This window comes from Melanotaenia boesemani, chromosome 19, assembly GCF_017639745.1.
Source record: "Melanotaenia boesemani isolate fMelBoe1 chromosome 19, fMelBoe1.pri, whole genome shotgun sequence".
NCBI lineage: Eukaryota > Metazoa > Chordata > Actinopteri > Atheriniformes > Melanotaeniidae > Melanotaenia > Melanotaenia boesemani.
The window spans coordinates 18,080,582-18,099,783 of NC_055700.1; the positions used below are offsets into that span (position 1 = coordinate 18,080,582).

At 37.5% G+C, this 19,202-nt stretch overlaps 1 protein-coding gene across 1 annotated transcript in view; it reads left to right on the forward strand.

Annotated features, from left to right (window-relative positions):
* Positions 1-19,202, forward strand: part of si:dkey-1d7.3 (transmembrane protein 132D) — a 32,292-nt gene that overhangs the window by 3,994 nt on the left and 9,096 nt on the right. Inside the window, exons 3-5 of the mRNA XM_041970271.1 lie at positions 5,931-6,077; positions 13,029-13,200; positions 17,380-17,523. Of these exons, the coding sequence (XP_041826205.1) occupies positions 5,931-6,077; positions 13,029-13,200; positions 17,380-17,523 (463 nt within the window). The remainder of the gene's footprint in view (positions 1-5,930; positions 6,078-13,028; positions 13,201-17,379; positions 17,524-19,202) is intronic.

Genomic DNA, 19,202 nt, shown 5'->3' on the forward strand with positions numbered 1-19,202 from the left:
AGTCTCCAGTCTTAACACCACTCACCATTTCTTCACACAACAAAATAGGGACCTGTCCTCCAGTTTCCAGTTTCACCCTTCACTAATAGTACATTTCAAATGTTTTTATGGTCTGTAGAGGTCCAAAAGTTCAAGATAGGTATGTGTGATTCAAGATTCATTTGGTTAAAGGTTCACTGCCCAATCTTAATTTCTCCCATTGGTTCTTCACTTTAATTTTTTTTTATAGCTGTCTCTTTTCTTCCAGTTATCAAGGAGTACTTGTCAACTAGCAATCACAGGGGACCTGACAACTCTGGTTAAAATGTGAGATGGCTACTCCACATTGATCCCTTAAAGAAAAAGAGGCATCTTCATTCTGCAAAACAGAGGAATAAGGTCAAGTGGTATGGCTGAGGGAATGAATTGGGATTGGGCTCAAGCCTGTAATTGCAGCTCTTAAGTAAAGTCCCAGGTTCTTGAGTAGAAGTCAATATGCTTCCCTAGCAAATTGCAAGCTGGCATTTCAGCCTTCTGGATTGCTGATAGTTGATTATTAAATGTGACATTTACCAATTTTTCATTTGAAGGTTTTTATTTATTTATTTATTTTTTGTCTATATAGCTTAGACTAGAGGCCAGAAATTCAGTGCATATTTCCATGTGCGGTAAAGGCTGCCCAGAAGAGAGGGTTTAGCTTTAAGTATTTAAACCAGTGATCACTGGCCTCTGCAGCTAAGCAAGTTGAGACAGGAGTTTAGGAGGGATTACATGAAATGTGATTGTTTCTGAAACATATGAATTATAAGATACCAAGCAGAATCACTAGTATATGTAGCATATTTGAGTATATTCATGAGGGATAAGTTCCATGCATTTAAATGATTACTTAAGGCTCTTGAATACTAATAGGGCTCACCATCAAGGCCATGCAGTAAAATGCATGAGCGCCAGAATGACTTGTGTTGTCTGCCAGTTTCCCTGGCTTCATAAATGTCTGACACATCCTGTCTGTTTCAGCCTCACTGTTATTGGGGGAGTTATGGGGAGCACTCTTCCATAAACAGGAAAATAATTGGCAAATGATTCACTGGTTTTCATATCTCAACATCCCACTAACATTTCAACAAGGTTCTGTGGTTATTTGACTTCATAAATAATGCATCTGTTTAATGGAGCAGGAAAACAAATAACTAATCTTCCTAACTCCTCTGGGTAAAAGTGAACTTAATATAAAAAGGAGCCCTGTCAAAGTGAAACACACAGTTCAATCTGTTTTCAAACTTTCTCTGCACTGCCTTTTGGAGCAAATCCCTGAGTGGAGTAAATTCTTGTTTACCAGAATGTCTCAGATCAGTAAAACGTACAGCATGGTTTCTGGAAATGTTGCTGATTAAAATGTGAATAAAAGCAAAGTGCAATGATTAGTAAATCATTTTAACCCTATATTTAATTTGAATTGTAAAAATGCACCATTTCTGTTGTCAGAGGGTGACCAGTCTGTTAAGCACCAGGACTCTTTTTTATTCTTTTTTTTTATGCTTCAAAAAGGATAGGGTGAGTTTAAGTGGATGGATGTTCAGACATAAACAGATCAACTAACTAATGATAACTATATCAGACATTGTCACAGGTTTTCACATAGAGTAATGTTTTAAGAAGGTATTTAAAGGTGGCTGGGAATATACTGCACCGTATTAAGTGACCAAAAAAACAAAAAAAAAAACAAACAAAAAAAAAAAAAAAAATCCAAAAGAAGGGAGCTCTTATAGAAAAGGCCTGATATCTTGTTCAAAGCTGTGATCTGGTCAGAAGAGCAGATTTTTCGTACTGTTAGATTTCTCCAACAAGAAGCCAGTGCAGGGAGGGAAGCACAAGGGTGATGTGCTCATGTGTTTTTCCCATAGTAATGAGCCTAGCTGCAGCATTTAAAATTAACTAGATATGATAGAGGGAGCCGTGAGTGATAGAGTATCGTGAAACTAAGTTTGCAGTTGAAAAAAGGACCTGATTGCTGTGACTGTTCTAAATTGTAATAATAATAATAATAATAATAATAATAGTAATAACAACAACGATAATAATAATAATAATACCAAACTAAATGACAGTAATATCACAGCTAAATAATATTACTTCCATATTCCAAGTAGGCTGGATGAAATTGTTTGATAACCTAGCAACATTACAAACTGGATAAAGTGAATTTGGGTGAATAAAAACAATGGTTTTCAATTTATAAACACTGAATATAAAGGAATATATTTGGCCCTCTGGGATTAAATGAAAGATAAGTTGTGAGAGTTCAGAGCTGCTGGAGTCTTTAGATTTTATTGATATGTATATCTGAGTATCATCAGCACAAAAATTCTCATTTACACCGTGATCTTAAATTAGAAGGCCTAGAAGTAGCATATAAATAGAAAACAGAAGGGGGCCCAGGACCGAGCCCTGTGGTACACCACAAGTCAGCTGAAACATTGGGGAGGTAAAGTTAAAAAGGCTCTGTTAAACACATGACTGTAAAAAACTGTTTCCTGTATTTGTAATTCCAGCCTAGGACTTCAAATGCTAGAGTAGATGTTTGATGGTATTAAAAACAGGGCTTAAGTCAACAAAGAACTGATTAAACAATTTTCTCAGTTTGTACTTTTGAGCACTTTAAAAGCTGCGTTCACTTAACTATATGGTGCTCTTTATCATTCATACATTATACCAACTGTGCAGATGTTACTTTCTCCAAAACCTTGGATACAAAGGAAACTTTGGAGATGGGCTTGTAGTTACTTAATGAAACAAGATCAAAATTAGGTTTAGATTAGGCATGTTTAAAACAGTCTGTAAAAAACACAAAGCCATTCATACCAGTAATGATGATGTTGAACAATCTTTCAAGATCACAGTCTTTACTGAATCAGACTTGTGAAGTAAGTTCAAATAATTACCAAGGCCTTCCTTTTTAAAACAATGCTGAATAGATGGCAGAATATGTTGCTCTAAATCATGCTTAAGTGATTCAGCAATTATTGTGCCCTCAAATATGTGAAAGTTAGCAATACTATTTGTGCAAATGTTCCACCATGTTACCATTGATGACTTGAACTGTACACTGTAAAAGTAACCTTTATCTGGGAGGAGAAACCATTAAAAAATCTTCCTAAAAGATTAGTACATTTTGACTTAGCAAACCACAGAGCAGTTTCTTAATTCAGGTAAGTCCATCTTTAATGAGGCTAGGTTTGGAGAGCTGTATTTCCCATGTTTGACATAAGTTCATTTTGATGCATGGAAGTGTTTTAACTTACGTTTCACTGATGCAGAAGTCATGCTGTGATTTCTGCTGTGTTAAGTAATTTGTCTTTTTTTAGCCTTGTACCTAAAGCCGTTGAAGCCATTGAGGTTTGTGTTAGCTGTCTTTATGCTGCTTAGTGGATTTGTTTGAAAAGCAAGACAATTTCCTCTCTAATCCACTATGTAATGATATCATGATGCATGCCTATCAAGCACACAGTAATCTGCTGCAGGATCCAGGCAAATAGAGTGAAATGGTAAGCACACATAGTTTAACCTTTAACTAAAAGCATTCTTGGTGCTTTTTGAATATAAAACTTACCTTTCACGAACACAAATGCTCCTGCAGAGACACAAAAGCAGAAATCCTCGACACTGAATGTAGCTCTGCTAGCACTTTTGAAGTGAAGTTAAAAGGATGTAGGGAGACGCTATCCCTTCAACATCTGCTGTTGTTTTGACAATTTGTAAGGATTTCTTGCCTGTTCACCTGAAATTCTCCAAATTCCTATGTACTGATCATAATGCTGAAGATCCACCTGTCAGGTCAGTGATTTCAGCCTGTGTATTTCTGACCTACTGCCTTATTCAGAATGAGATTGGACAAGAGGAGGCGGCTGAGTGAAGCAGTTAAGTCCAAGTGAAGGCTAGTTCCGAGGAGCTTGGCAAAGTGATTGATTCCTCCTGGGAGAAATCCCTGCTTTACTTCGCTCTTTGGCCCAAGATTGAGTCCACTCCAGCAGGGTTAGGCCAGATAATCTGCGGTCCTGATTGAAACTGAATCAAGAGGTTAACCCTTGAGGGTAGAGATGATTTGGGCTGACTGCCAAGGATTAATCGTGTACATGTGCATGTGTATGTGTGTGTTGTTTTTAAGGTCACCTAACCCACCTGTTAAACACACATAAAATATGTAACAACATTCATTAAGTACAAGTAACACTTATAGATCTACTAGATTCATTAACGACAGAGTTTCATAGTTTGATAAAAAAAATACAGACTGGAGTTGTGAAAGTTGTTCAGTTTAATGGTCGATATCAATTTTGCTCCCCATCTGTGGTCATGAACTCTGACTAGCCACTGACAGAGACAAAGAGCGTGGATAGAAGTGGCCAGAATGAAGTTTCCCTCCAGGGAGGCTAGTTTCTGCTTGTGGACAAGAAACTCAGTGATCCGGGAAGCTCCTAGCATTGAGCCGCTGCATCATCACCCTCAATAGGAGCCTGCTGAAGGGATTTGTGCCCCTGGGAAAGATGGTCATCAGGTGCTGCTGCCATTGCAGTGCTGAGCTGGAAAAGCAGAAAAATCTTTGAAAATAATCATTTTGGGTTGTACATTTTCTAAATTGAAGTCTGATACAAGAATAGCACTTTTTAAAAAAAAATTATTTTGGTATATTTGTGTCAAATTTTCATAAGATTACTAAATTAAAGTTTGTTAAAATTATGCTTCTGACAATAAAACATTTGTTCTCCAGAGACCCATCTGCACAAGTGAGAGGTTGAATTTTCAACTTTGCGCATACAAATTTTTTTTTTTTTTTTTAATTTTTGGAACAGCTCTTAGAAGTTATTGATTAGTCTAGTTATGCTTTAGTTGTAAATCATTGTTTTTAAAAGGGCATATTTGACCTTGTTTTTCAGAGTTGGATGTGAAAACTGAACCTGACTCTTATTCAAATTTTAACTGATATATGGAAAAGCACAAACACATAAATCTGTCGGAATTTTCTTTAGCTGTCTGCAGTTACACAGACAACAGGTTCTTAAACAGAAAATTGCAGGTTGTCTCTCTGTTGCACACTTTGTGACAGTAGGTGAAGCTTTGTGTTTCTGTGGTTGAGCCTGGGAACAGCTTTTTTGTTGGTATAAATGTTGATCTTTTATTCTTTCAGATGTGGAAAATTCAATGGTATTTTGTTAAAATGTTTGCCTTGATTTTTTTCCATCAATAAGGAGTATACGTTACAACACGTGATACTGCGGTTGTAACACAACCCCTTCAAATATCAGTTATTACTAGTAAAACTAATACAACTCATAATTAAAGGTGATGTTCTGGCATGGGTTGAATTCTTGCTGTAGTACCTTTTGCTTTTCAAGCTTATCATGAGCTTAATAAATTAAATGAATGAAAAATGCTTCCTTAACCCCCCAAAGGAAACTATAATGTAGTGATTTTTTTTCCCCCTAATTAAATAATTTAGTTAATTACCCTATAATCTCATCGACCAATTTGTGATGACTTGATGCAACAGTTTATCAGATGGATGAAAAACACTGTAGTGAGTGTTGGATTTGCAGGACAGTCTGCTCTAATCACATTATTAATAATTAGCGCTCTGTCTCTCTTATCAGCATTTTGTGTGCCTGTGTACCAGACATCTGATTAACTGATTCCTACTTCTCTCCGGGGCTAATGGGAATTAAATACCCCTGCTGATTCTCAGTCGGCACAGAGCCAGAGATACATCTGTGACCCACCTTGTTAGACACAATGTGAATGACTAAACACACAAACGACGAAGCATGTAATTACAAAAGAAACTTTTTTTTTCCTTTTTCTCCAAATGCCTGCAATCGAATACAAGAGCCAGCACAAGGTCTTTTATATCACTGTCTCATGTTACCTGTACTTTGTGCATGTGTTCACTGCAGGGCATCTGTAAAATCAGGGCTGTCCTTCAGCGCAGCTCGGCCCAGCGACTCAGCTCTCTGGGACATCGTGGTGGAGCCGGGAAGAGGAGCGACTCCCAGCACTGTCTCTGTTGTCTGCCACAGGAAGGTGTCTACCACAGCTAAAAGGTCAGGCCACAACTTGCACACTGCATATGCTCCATGTTAGCATTGTTCATGTCTCCACTAGCCTTCTTTAAATCTTTGTCTAAATGGTGAAAACAGTCTTCATCTTTTATCTGTCCTTATCATGTCCATGTTCTCAAAGGATTTCAGTGATCTTTGTTGCTACCATAAGGGAACGTGATTGGGTATCATGAATAAAAAGTTGTTCAGTGTTACATGTGCTTTGCAGAGCAAGGCTAAACTGACACTGAATGGTTTTTTTTTTATTCCACAGTGCAATAATAATTAATGGCCTTGTGTTCAGTGGTGCACAGACTGTAGACTGTAAAGACCTTCAATTGAGCTTTAGGCTGTGTCACAGAATGTGCTGTTGCAGTGTACTTTTGTCATCCATCTGGCAATTTTTTACTTTTGTTACAAAAAAAGAGAAAACATAAACTTTACATCCTTTAGGAATTGACTAACTCTTCTACTAAGCAAAATTGACATAACTGTAACACAAAAACCCATGAAAACACATTAAGTGACACTGAAACAATAAGCACACTACAAACTAGAATGACAAGATTGAAGCCTAAGCAACATAAACACTGGCCGTTATATTTATTATCAATCCCATTTAGGATTTCTAGTCAATATTTAATTTATATCTTTGGAAAGATTTCAGACAGGGGAAGTGTTTGAAAGTAAATCAGTTTTTTCCTGGTCACCAGATTCATACAAACCAATCAGACTACGTATTTTGTTGGTTTTAACCCTATCTAATAAGTTATACAGAACATTAAATGCAACTACTTGTGGACTGACCAGTTGGAAACCAGTTGAATCAAAGCAACTGCAACAAATCTGTACCCTTTCCTGTGCTGGGCCATTGACTCACATTTGGTAAGACAGCTTCGGTCCGGTAATTGTTGGCATATTTTTGTCAGGTTCTATATTTTTTGTCAGGTGTGAAGATTTTGGCCAGTTTAAGGTGAGAATGATACATTTAGCTGAATTTGAGCCCGAAATGCACTGCATTGTGAAAACCTTAATTTGGCCAAGAAACAAACTTGTTTATTTTCCACACTGGGGCCTGAATTTGAGTCTAATGGTGCCTTAAGCATAAATAATAACAGTCATATTAATACCTTTATGCTTTTTAGTACAATTTACATATTAAAATAAAATTGTATGTTAAAACATTCTAGAATGCGAAACTTTCCTCTTACTCTGTCATTTAAAAAATGAGACAAAACAGAAATTGTAAAATAGTAAAATATTTATTTTCTTTTTTTGTTGTTGTTATTGATGTTGCAATAGTATCAGTATCATGAACACTTGTGGCCACAATAATTTTGTAAAATCAGGTATTGTGACAACCCTATTTTAATCGTTATAGAGCCAACCCAGCTTTGAAACCTTGGAATCTGATCTAAATGTAGAGTTTTCTGTCAGGATGCGGTGGAGGTGAGGACCAAAGTGCAGGCTTTAAGAGCTGGGACGCTAACCGGTGCAGGGAAAAGTTTTCAATAAGGAAAAGCTAAACTCACAAAAACGAAAGACTATGGTGGCAAAATCTCTAACATGGCCTGAGACTAAATATTAACATTAACGAACAATAGCAAGGACTACATCACTGACAACTAGCGGTAAGCAACAATATACCGGCAAGAAGGAACTGAAACCAATGGCTTAAATACACTGAAGGATTAACTAGGCACAGGTGAGGTGAATGAACAAATCAACCGAGGTGAACTAATGAACAGGAAACAGAAAGAAACACAGGACTAAACATGACCATAAATACAAAAACCAAGAACATGACAGTAAACCAAGAACATAAACCGCGATCATGACATTTTCAGGTTATGGTAGAGCTATTCAGCCTGACTCACACAGCAACTGATTAGAGGAGAAAATAGACTTTATAAAGGCTGATGCTTGAATTTGACTGAGTTTTCCTTGCTGTATAATTTCAGGTCATGTTGACTGTTTACTTCAAAACTAAATAAGCCTCAGGCCACTGGGAGATGTCCATTTATAGGTTTTACAACCCCTTATGTAGGATTTAATTTGCTGTAGATAAAATAGGCAAGAAAATCCTATTTGGGAGCTCCTAAGGTTGACGATCCAGCTGTTCTTTTCATTGATGACTGTTATTTGATGCAGCGACCAATCCACTGGATTTTTTAACTTGTGTCTTCTTGGATTTCTCTTGAAATACCCCCCTATGATTGAGTATCCAGTATAGACATGTTGTATCCAGTATAGACATGTTCCTTCTTTAAAAAAGTGTTTGTCTTTTGGGTAATAAAGTTTCCTTTTTGTTTGATTTTATCCTGGAGCTAAAGGGGATTAAATCCCAACACTTCAGTTTCTTAGTATGCTGTGCTCATTTGCGATTTAACTAAATGTAGATATGTTCTGATGGTCTTGGATCATCTGCTTGTCTTGGACCTGGAATTCAAAGCAGCAACTTACTGTCTAAGCCACAGTCTCTCTGGATGATAATAATCCAGTTATTGTTGCCAATTTTATGGTTATCTCTGTGTATTTAACAATGTAACAACGAGTCTCAGCAAAGCATCTCTCCTGCGTCACTACAGTATCCTATCTGCTGATCCGGTCTGAAACTACCCTTTTAATCTTATGTCCATCTGTGGATTTCTTTACTTTATTAGACTGTAGATACATTTTTGTTATTTTTATGAGCTCCTCATGTAAAATAATATAGAAGGGGACATGATTGTACTTAAGGAAACAAATGAGAGAATAAATTAAGAACAGAAAAAACATAGAAATGAACATTTTGTAAATAAAAAATTTGAACTATTTACCAGTGTGGGATTGATTTCCAGCTATAGATCCAGCTATGTAAAATGTTTGCAGTAATTACCAGTCCCTTTGGTGATCATTTTCATTTTGTGTGGTTTTACTGTCCAAACTGCTTTGAAACTATATGAAATATAAAAGCAGCAGGGGTAAATTAATTGAACTGTTGCTCTTCTGCTTCATTTGGTTTGATGAATGAATCTTAATGTAATGGAACTTTCTCTCCCAGTTTTACCTGAGCCACACAAACTGATTCAATCAATAATGCCTGACACTGATGCTGGTGGCGCACACCAGCAGCCACCTCTGCCCAGCAACCTCCCGCCCACACAGACGCGCACCACCCACCGTCCACCCGACCCACATATCCGTAATCATCCATAATCACGGCTACGTTATCCAGGCTTAAGTGCTTGCACGTTCAGAAATGCAGATTAGGAAGCAGAGATATTTCAAGTTATGTCTCTTGTACTGAGCTTCAGCCAGGGGTCACAAATATGAGACAAACAAGCCGGTGACTACACACATGCACACAAACACACACACATATACATGCACACGCACACATTCCCACTACTAAGCTTTGAGGTGATAATAGATGGATTTTCAGGAAATAGGAGCATTAAACCCCTCTTTGCTCCTATGTCTCTCTTAGGCACACACTGGTATTATTTTTAGTGTAAATCATTTCAATCCATTTTAAATCTGCCAAAGTCCATTTTATTCATAGGTAAATACAGGAAGGCCAGACCAATCCTGACGTAGGCATTTAAGAGAAATTCATCACACATTTTTTTTTTTTTTTCCAATGTCTACAACAGATGCTGGTTCTACACATGCTTCATGCTTTCTGGCATGTGTAGAAAAGACACCATTTCCAGATGTATTATAATTATTGTATTTGTACAGTAATTTTACCCCTCCGTGCATTGTATTGTCTATAATTCCAAGCTCTGCAATTTAGAAAAATAGAAGATGTATCTGAGCACCTGTGTCTATTCTTTTCTTATATAACATCTTTTAAGAAACTCATTTGTGTTGATGAACATGGCAGCTCTTCACACAAGCAGTGCAGCGAGTCCTGTACAACACACACCAGAGCACGGCCAAGCAGAATGAGCGCAGACAGCTTACAAAAAATGGTTTTGTTCAGGACACAAACCTCTGACTCCTGGTTGAAAGTATTATTTTAGAAACTAGACTTTTGGGAGTTTTAGACTTCATGTTCTAAATTATTAAATTTGTACATCTAGTGGCACAAAATAGCTAAATAACTTTTCGGTTCCATCGTTACTGTGGTGTCAGCATGTAAAAGACAATATGTGCTGCTATCACTACATAATGATTATGATTTGTTGATTATTTCACATTTCCAACGTCACTGTTGCATAAAGTTTAAGCAGCATCCAACAGACTGTATGGCTGTAAACAACTGATTTAAAAACTATACCTTATAGCTTGGAAGCTTGTTGCGTTTTCCAGTTTACAATTGTTCTTGTCAACCAAATTATTAAAGAAGCACAAGTGAATTTAATCAGTTTTCTAAGTAAGGCGCCCCCACATGACAGCATATTCAGCATCCATCTTGAATCCTACCTCTACTCTGAGCTCTCGCCAGTCAGTAAAAGTCAATCTGATGTTGACTGGTGGTCTTATCTCTTGCTCTGTCTCCTTCTTTCTCCCCTCTTCCTCGATAATGTCCTCTTGTGTTTCTTTGATGAATCAGCTATGGTGAATGCTTTAAACGGCCAGTGTGTTGATATCCAGATGCTGGTGTGTATAAAGCTAAACTAAGCTGTGCGACTGCCTTAGGAATGCACATAATAAATGCGAATGTGCCATCAAAATGATACAGAAACACATATTAAGTTCAGAATTTTACATACGTGCTACTTTAAAGCAAATAGCTTAATTTTCCAAATTTGTATTCTCCTCCTTCTGAAGGGAAATAGCCGTTTACTGGTTGAATGTTTAAGGTCTACATGTTTTGCTTGTAAGAAAGTTATATGACTCGGATCTCTGTGAAGACCTTCATGTTGCCCAGGACAATCTTGCTCTTAGATGTTTAAAATATAGAAAATTTTAATTTAAAATATAGTTTCATAAAACCATTTTTAATAGTCTTAATTAAATTATCTGGATTCTACTGCCTACAAAATTGCTGGTAGCACAGTTTGACTTGTCTTGTGTAAGTACTTTTTAATCATTCTTCAGACAGAAGGGTGTTCACACTCTTAAAGGTTAAGTTTAAAAGGTGGTTTTTGTAGGTTTCCCCAGTTGAACTTCACATTCATATTAACTTGTTAATGCTTTTTTAAAGCACTTGTCATGTCAATAATGCACAGAAGTCAGTCCCTGGGTTTCTTTAGATAGAACATAAAAATGTGTTTTTAATCTGACCTTGTTGCTATCGATCTGATCATCCTAAAATGTAAAGTTTGGCCACATAGATGTTTATTGTATGGGCCTATGCGAAGTTTTCCTTCACTTCAAAGCACCTCAGCTCCATTCAAATCCAGCTCTTTGGTTCCTTTGATCCGTTCTTTCTGACAGGTATACCTACACACTCTCCAGCATCAAATAACATCACGTCATTTCTTTGACAATCCTTTGACCAGAATATTTTGCTGAAGTATCTGCCAGCTCACCTTAGCTTCCCTTCACACTCACACCTTATTTCATTTGTTGAAGGAAATGAGACCTTTTCTCTTGTGCATTGTCTTTACTACTTATAGAAACTCTACAGGTAGGTTTTTGAGAACAAATTATGCCAAACTCTGCCAAAATGGTCATTTTGGATACCTCAGCTGAACAGTCTGTATTAAAACCTCTCTAATTTTCACCTGATCAGAGTTGGCCTTTGCAGAAATAATGTTCTTTTTTATTAGGTGTGCCTAACACTTTTGTGCTATGTGCCATTTACATTTATTGTTCACCAGTAACACATATTCTGATATTACAAATTACACAGAGGCTTTGGGGGAGCCTTATTCTGGGCATCCCTGACATGTTTCATGGTTTTAGTTTATAGTCTGGTGTTTGTCATGTTTAGTTTCTGTTTAGATCATGGTTTGGGTTTTTGGTTTTGTCATGTTTAGTTCAGTTTGTAGTTTTCACTCATGTGCTCTGTGTTTTCTGTTCCTGGCTCGTTAGATCACCTGGTCTGATTTCTCATTCACTTCACCAGTTCCTCTTTACACCCTCTATGTATATACGCCCTTTGGTTTTCAGTTGTCTTTTTCAGGTCCTCATGTTTACCCATGTCGTGTCTTGATTCCTGTTTTGAGTTCCGGAAAAAGTCTTGGTCAACGGGATCGTTCTGCCTCCTGTCTTTACTGTCTGCGTTTGGGTCCTCACCTCTGCTGCCATTCGTGACACATCCCTACTGCCAAAGTCACATGCACACACACGCATATATATTCATGCATGGTAGTGTGGTCAAAAACAGGATTACAGTCACAAATTTGTGCTACTACTGTATGCAGCTGATAAAATCAAAAACATTTCATAAAAATAGAAAGCTCTTAAAACAACCACATAACAGCAAATTAAGTGGTCACTGCTTAGGTGGCTCAAGGCACACAGCAAACAAACAATGCTGCTGTCCATGGTGTGGAGGAAACAGACTGGATCACCTGCATCCTTTGGAAAAATTTTGTGTATTAAATGAATAAACACACAATGCTGGCAAATTAATGCTGTCATTTTAATCTAAGATCAGGAATCTTATGGAAATTAAAATTAAACATAACCTGAAAGTGGGCTAATTTTAGAGCTCCCCCTTAGTTTCTCAGGTGAGTGTTTTGAGGGTAGCATTAGCTCACCCATAATAAAAACCATGTTTACACGTCTTAAAAGTTTCGAGGTGTTCCCATTGCCATGACTCCAAAACTATTCAAACAAACTTTCTGTTTGAAGTGATGCACTTATTTCATTATAGGTATGCAGTTTTTAAGCAGAAGCCTAAAATATAGGCATGAGGTTCAAAGGGCTAAAATTAATTTCTAAGGAAAACTACAGTCTAAACACCACACATGAATGGTTTTTGCAACTGATGTCTTGTATTAGGAATTCTGTATTTATTTATTTATTTTTAATGAATTAAATCATCCTGTCTTTTTACAACTTGTTTCCAAACAGGGGTCTTTTGGAGATTTTACAACTGGACTTTGTACCAAAAGATGCTTCAGAGCAGGTTGAGAGTCAGACCATCTCTTGGCGTCTGGAATTGCCAGACAATGTTAAGGATGTGGGTTTAATGCGGATATACACCAGCCAGAGAGACTACGTGGGACTGGCACCACTGTTGATGGTGAGAACTTATATCAGTTTAAAATGCTGACTATACTTTATAGTTTTTATGTACAATGCAATTAAGTTTAAATCTTTATGTATGACTTACTGAGTATGTTTTCTTTTTTATATTCTTATGGGGTGTTTACTGGTTTTATTTATTGCTATGATTTAAAATCAATGCACACCTTGCAGGCTGAAATTAACGATTTATTCCATGATTTACTCTCTTATTAGTCCTGATAGTTCGGAAATAAGGAGGTTATAAAGGCCTTCAAGGGATGGCAGATGGTGACCTATGTCAGGTCATTTAACTTGTGATAAGTTAGGACCAGACCAAGATCACGTTCTACCACGTTATAAGGACTTTTCTAGTTTAGCTTACTGATGAATGCCCCTGGTGAATAATCCAAAGTAGATGACATCACCAGTTTGCATCTAATCAGATGTTAAAATGTCATAAAGTAGTGAAATCTTTTCTCTTGAGAAAAGTGCATTTATATATCCATCCATCCATTTTCTTCCGCTTATCTGGAGTCGGGTCGTGGGGCAGCTGCCTAAGCATGGAAACCCAGACTTCCCTCTCCCCAGCCACATTCACCAGCTCATCCAGTGGGATCCCGAGGTGTTCCCAGGCCAGCCGAGAGATGTAGTCCGTCCAGCGAGTCCTGGGTCTTCCCCGGGGCCTCTTTCCGGTGGGATGTGCCTGGAACACCTCACCAGGGAGGCGTCCAGGAGGCATCCTAACCAGATGCCTGAGCCACCTCATCTGGTTTCTCTCGGTGTGGAGGAGGAGCGGCTCTACTCTGAGCCCCTCCCGGATCACTGAGCTTCTCACCCTATCTCTAAGGGAGAGCCCGGCAACCCTGCAAAGAAAACTCATTTCTACCATGGGCTCCCCACCTGCAGGAGGAGCCATAGGGGTCAATTAGATCCATATTGTACTTTAATGATAAAGAAAGGGAGAACATTTTCAGGAAGGAACAATGTTTTCAATTTTTTAACAGCAGGTCTTATTTGTCACCAAGCTTTTCTGTTTATTTAGTGTCTTCTTTTATCTTCAATCTTAAATCAATTCTTAACTTTGATAATCTGCTTCCTTATCTAATTGTCAAAAACTGAGACAACACACAGAAATTACAAGAGTGGATTCAAATCTTTTCCTAGCAGGAGATTCACAAGTCTATCTCATGCTGCAACAGTCAACATCAATCAAACAGCCACAAGGGAAAAATTGTATTATATCAGTCACTTGAGGATTTTCATGAGGAGAATACATTTAATTTTCCTATATTGCAACCACTTGTGGGTCACTTACTACCATCACTGTAACAGGAAGCTAAACTCATGCTGTGTAATAATATTTACTATAGAGTATTAAGAGAAAGTGAATGAACATGTCTGGCAACAAGAAGGCTGTGTGTTTGATATTCTGACCTTTCTGTGCACATTTGCATTTTCTCCTTTACTGACTGTTACCGTAGCATTTATCTCACTTACCTGTACACTAACCCTTTTTAGGATTCATCTCTAGTTTTCCTGACTGCACAAGTAAATGTTTGAATGCACAACCAATTTCAAGGTTTTCTGCCAAGTGTAAATCAAAGACTATATTGAGAAAAGTAGAAAATTTAAAATACAGGCTAACTGCTTGGGCTTAACTTCACAACTGCCAACCAGATTACTGCAGAACTTGCAAAAACATGGGATGTGAAGTTCTCCCAGTGTGGTATTGGCATCACTGCAGAGTGCTGTGATTGCTTTCTGATTTTCTGCTACCCCTGATCCAGTGGCTTATGTTTGGGTCAGTGTTGCTTTCAGAACTAGAGCATGTCCTTTTGAAATTGCGGTCAGCAGCTGTCAAGCCGACTGAGTTCAAAATGTGATGATGCCAGAGAACATCTGCCGAGCACTGCCCAGTACTTTACTATCGGGAGGGAGAAAACAAAAAACACGGATCGCTCAAAGCTTCTTACAGATACTTTCATTACCTTTAAAATGAAAATGTTCAGAGATCTTGCCAATGGAAATAAAGTTCTAAGTCAGCGCTGAAGAAGCAGTTAGAGTGGAATATTAAAGCATCAAAACTTGTAAGAAGATGTGTAAGCTGCTGTTCAGCTCTGACAAAGATTTGCGGTGAAGGCTGAATAACAGGCAGGAAGATTGGAACCACAATCAGGTTTACAGATGACAGTGATTCTGATCTGAGGATAATACTATTCAGAAGAGGACTCATTTTCATTCAGGTATTTGTCTGTGAGACAATTCGAGATACAAATATTGCCAATATAGAGGTATTATTTACAGGATTTTAAGCATATCTGTCCACTTTATGTAGGATGTTTGTATCAGTGGAATTTAAGTGATTCAGATTCGGTAGCCCCAAGTGCCACTCCAAGAAAAGACAATCAAATTCTAACAGATATTTAGTGTAAACTGACTTTTACCTGATTAAATATAGGAATCTAGACCCTTTTTTTAAAAAAAAGGTCTTATTTAGATATACCACAATTTTCCTGGTCTGTGCCCCTGCCTGCACTCATTGCAAAGTTCTATTAACAAAGCAATTAGAATTTTAATTAGATGCTTCATATCTTATTTTAATTATATGAAAAAGGCAAAACATACTATGGGCAATTATTATTTATATAGTTTTTGGCCATTTTGGTGCCCCAAGATGTCTTCCTTTAGAATAGTGGAAAGGATCAGGTGTAATCAGGTTGGCTTATGCGCAGGAGGAAGAGTAATTTTCCTTCATGTTAATGTGTACCTGGGTCAAAATAACACATATTGCCCATTAAGGTCATGTGGATAAAGTAAATGAATGCACACCCACACAGACATTTGTCTGTATTTGTGCAAAGTAGTTCATATGCTGTAGTTAAACTTTTTACACAGGAACAAATGTTTCCATTAAGAATTTACAGAATTGTACATCCATATGCTTGAAGCAGAGAGTTCCCTTCATGAGGAGGAGATATGAACTTCAGTAGTATTGACATGTAACTTACAGTTTTACCCCCACTAAATTGTTACAACTGTCACATCACAGCATGAGCATCCTGGTTAGAAACTCTGCTGCTGTGTGAAGTTTCCATGTTTTCCCTGTGTTTTCTTCCAGAGAGTTGGGTAAAGTGGAGATTCTAGATATTTTTCATGGTTGTGTCTGTGTTTACTCTGTGATGGACTTGCAGCCTGTTCAGGGTGTACTTTTTCTCTTGATCGGTGGCAGCTAAGTTAGTCTCCAGCCCCCTGCCTCTCTAAACATGGACAGTCTTGGCTCAGAAGGTCGACTATTTGCCTTCCAGGACATAAATCAGTGGTTTGATCCCCAGCAAAGCAAAATACTGAGCCTCCACATTGCCTCCACTATACTTATCAGTGAGTGAATGTAGAGTCAAAAACACTGCATATATGTCTGTTTTAGTGAATGATAAACACATTATAAAGTGCTTTATGGGACATACGTGAATGGTTTATGGTTATAAAGGGAATGGATCTTTGTGGATATAAGGTTCCACTTGCTACTTAAGTATTGTTCTTTAGATTTCAATTTGGTTATTGTTGAATTACATGTTAATCCTGAACCTGACAGCTGGAAAAACAGAAGGAGAAAGAAAAGAGAAGAAAATGGACACAAAGTTACAAGAGATAGAACAGAGATAGAAAAAAAAACAGACAACCAGCTGTTACACATGAAAAAAAAAAAAACAACTGAAGGTCACTGTAAGAAAACAAAGCAGAGAATCATCGGGAGCCTCTATAGGAGGAAAAACTGAAAAAAAAAGACATGAACCCTGGACCATAAATTGGTCCACATGTTGCATGGTGTCATTATGCTGATATAAGAATGATGGTTTTGCTTTTGAAATTAATGACTTAATTTATGAGCAACTGTATCTGTGAAAACAGTGACTTTTTCTGACTTTTTACAGCTGGCTTTACCAGACATGCATTATAACCACACTTTCACATGTGAAGCCTGATTAGCCGAAAGACTGCTACATTGCTTCTGCAAAGCCATTCTGGATGTAGCGGAGCATTACAGCCAATATCCAGCAAAGAAAAGAAAATTAAACGACTCATATAAAGTACTTTTTGGCAACAACAGTCCATATCGCTGTTAATTTGTACACAACAGCAAATAAACCTGTGACACTTTAGCAACTAACTTGCTGTTTTTTGCTTTTCTGCTCAGACCACAGATATATTAAATACTGCTGTGCTGACTGGAAAAAGGGTTTCAGTCCCTGTGAAAACACTTGCTGTTGAAGACAATGGCTCAGTCACTGATGTGACAAACTACACCAGTTGTAGGTCCACAGAGGAAGATGTCACCAAGGTAAGTCTTGAGAGCAAAATTGTGTGTAGAAAATTTGAGCAGTTGCTTTGTGTTTTTGATGACACTCAGCAGGTTCACCTCTAGTCTGCGTGTTACTGTGTCAAAGCATGGTGGAATAAAGCCTCATCTCACAATGTGGCATTTGACATTGAGCTTGTGAAACCAGCACTCAGTTGCCACAATAAGCACAGTGATATGACCTTTGTGCAATGGCTCCATGAGGCTTACTAGAGGCACAAAGAAGGTGTCAAAAAGAGAATCAGAAAAAAAGAAAGGCAGTATTATTTGCAGTTTGATGGCACACCAAAAACTGGCATTGTAAGAGTGAAGCAATGTGTTGCTTAAAAGAGTGAGAAAGGAGCTGAAGAGAGGAAGACTGTGTTTATAATGATTTTCTGTGTCAGAAGAGGAACTTGCTCCAATTATTAGTGTGGCTCTGAATGACCTTGCATTTTGTGGGGATAAAATGACCATTTCTGTTCATTTCTGCATTGAATGGAACATGCTCAGTTAAAGGGCCAAAGAAAAATCTTCAAAATTGCCCTTGTTATATCAGAAACAAAGAGGGTCAGTAATATAGTGGATCAAGTAATCTGGTGCATCAATAAAACACTGAGAGATACCGTAGATTAAAATAGATTGTTCACAGTTATATAAAAATGAACAAACTAATGATGTTGTGGCTGAGATGAAGCAAAATGTGAAGTTCTGCAGAAGGAAATAATGACTTACACAAATTAGGTAAGTGGCAATCAGTATATGAAATTAGGCTCCGAGCAGGGGGCACAACTAACTAGAATAGGCATGGGAAGTAAGTTGTACAAAATAAAAGGTAGTAAAACCAACCAAAATAGAGGAGAAATAACTTATTAAGAATTAATCACGAATAAAGCTGCTTGAATAAAGCACATAGAAATAAGTTTAATATAACTACAAAGTCAGGAAAGAGCAAAACACGACTAGCTCGTCAAAAAGATAAACAATCATAAATCATAATATTTCTTTGACATCCTGGAAATAACTGTAATCTTTTTTCTGGGAAAGTCATTTTACCAAAACTTACTGTTAGACCTTGATACAGACCGCATGCACTTCTTTATGTTTACTGATGTGTGTCAGCAGGATAATGTTCCCTCTTACATGTAAAACATGTTCAGGGGTTTGATTTGAGGAATTGCACAAAATGTTCCACTTTTTGACTTGGCATCCAAACTTCCAAGATATTAGTTTTGCTTATCTCTGAAATTTGAAAAACAGGTCTCATCTATGGAGGTCTCAGCTTACAGGGCAAGGGACCATACAAAGTTAAGCAGGTGGTTCTAATTTAGTAGTTTATGTGCGCTACATAAAAATGATTATGTATGTGTTTTGTACTATATAGTGTTGCTGTACAGTTTATGTTAGCCACTGATGCTACATTTGACTTCACCAGACTGAAATGTAGCATCGTTCTGGAATAATAACATCTTAAACACGAGTTCATAGCTTATGCTATTTCTCTGAATAAAAGTGAATGTGAAAAGTTACATGTCAGTCACTTTTAGCCAAACAGTGTATTCCAGTGTAAGGAATTGCACGTCTGCCTTGTCTATTTATTCACTGCAGGTTAGCAGATTTTCACAGGAAATTATTCCCTGAAAAAGTAACAGCAGAAGAAACTGTATTACAATTTATGATAT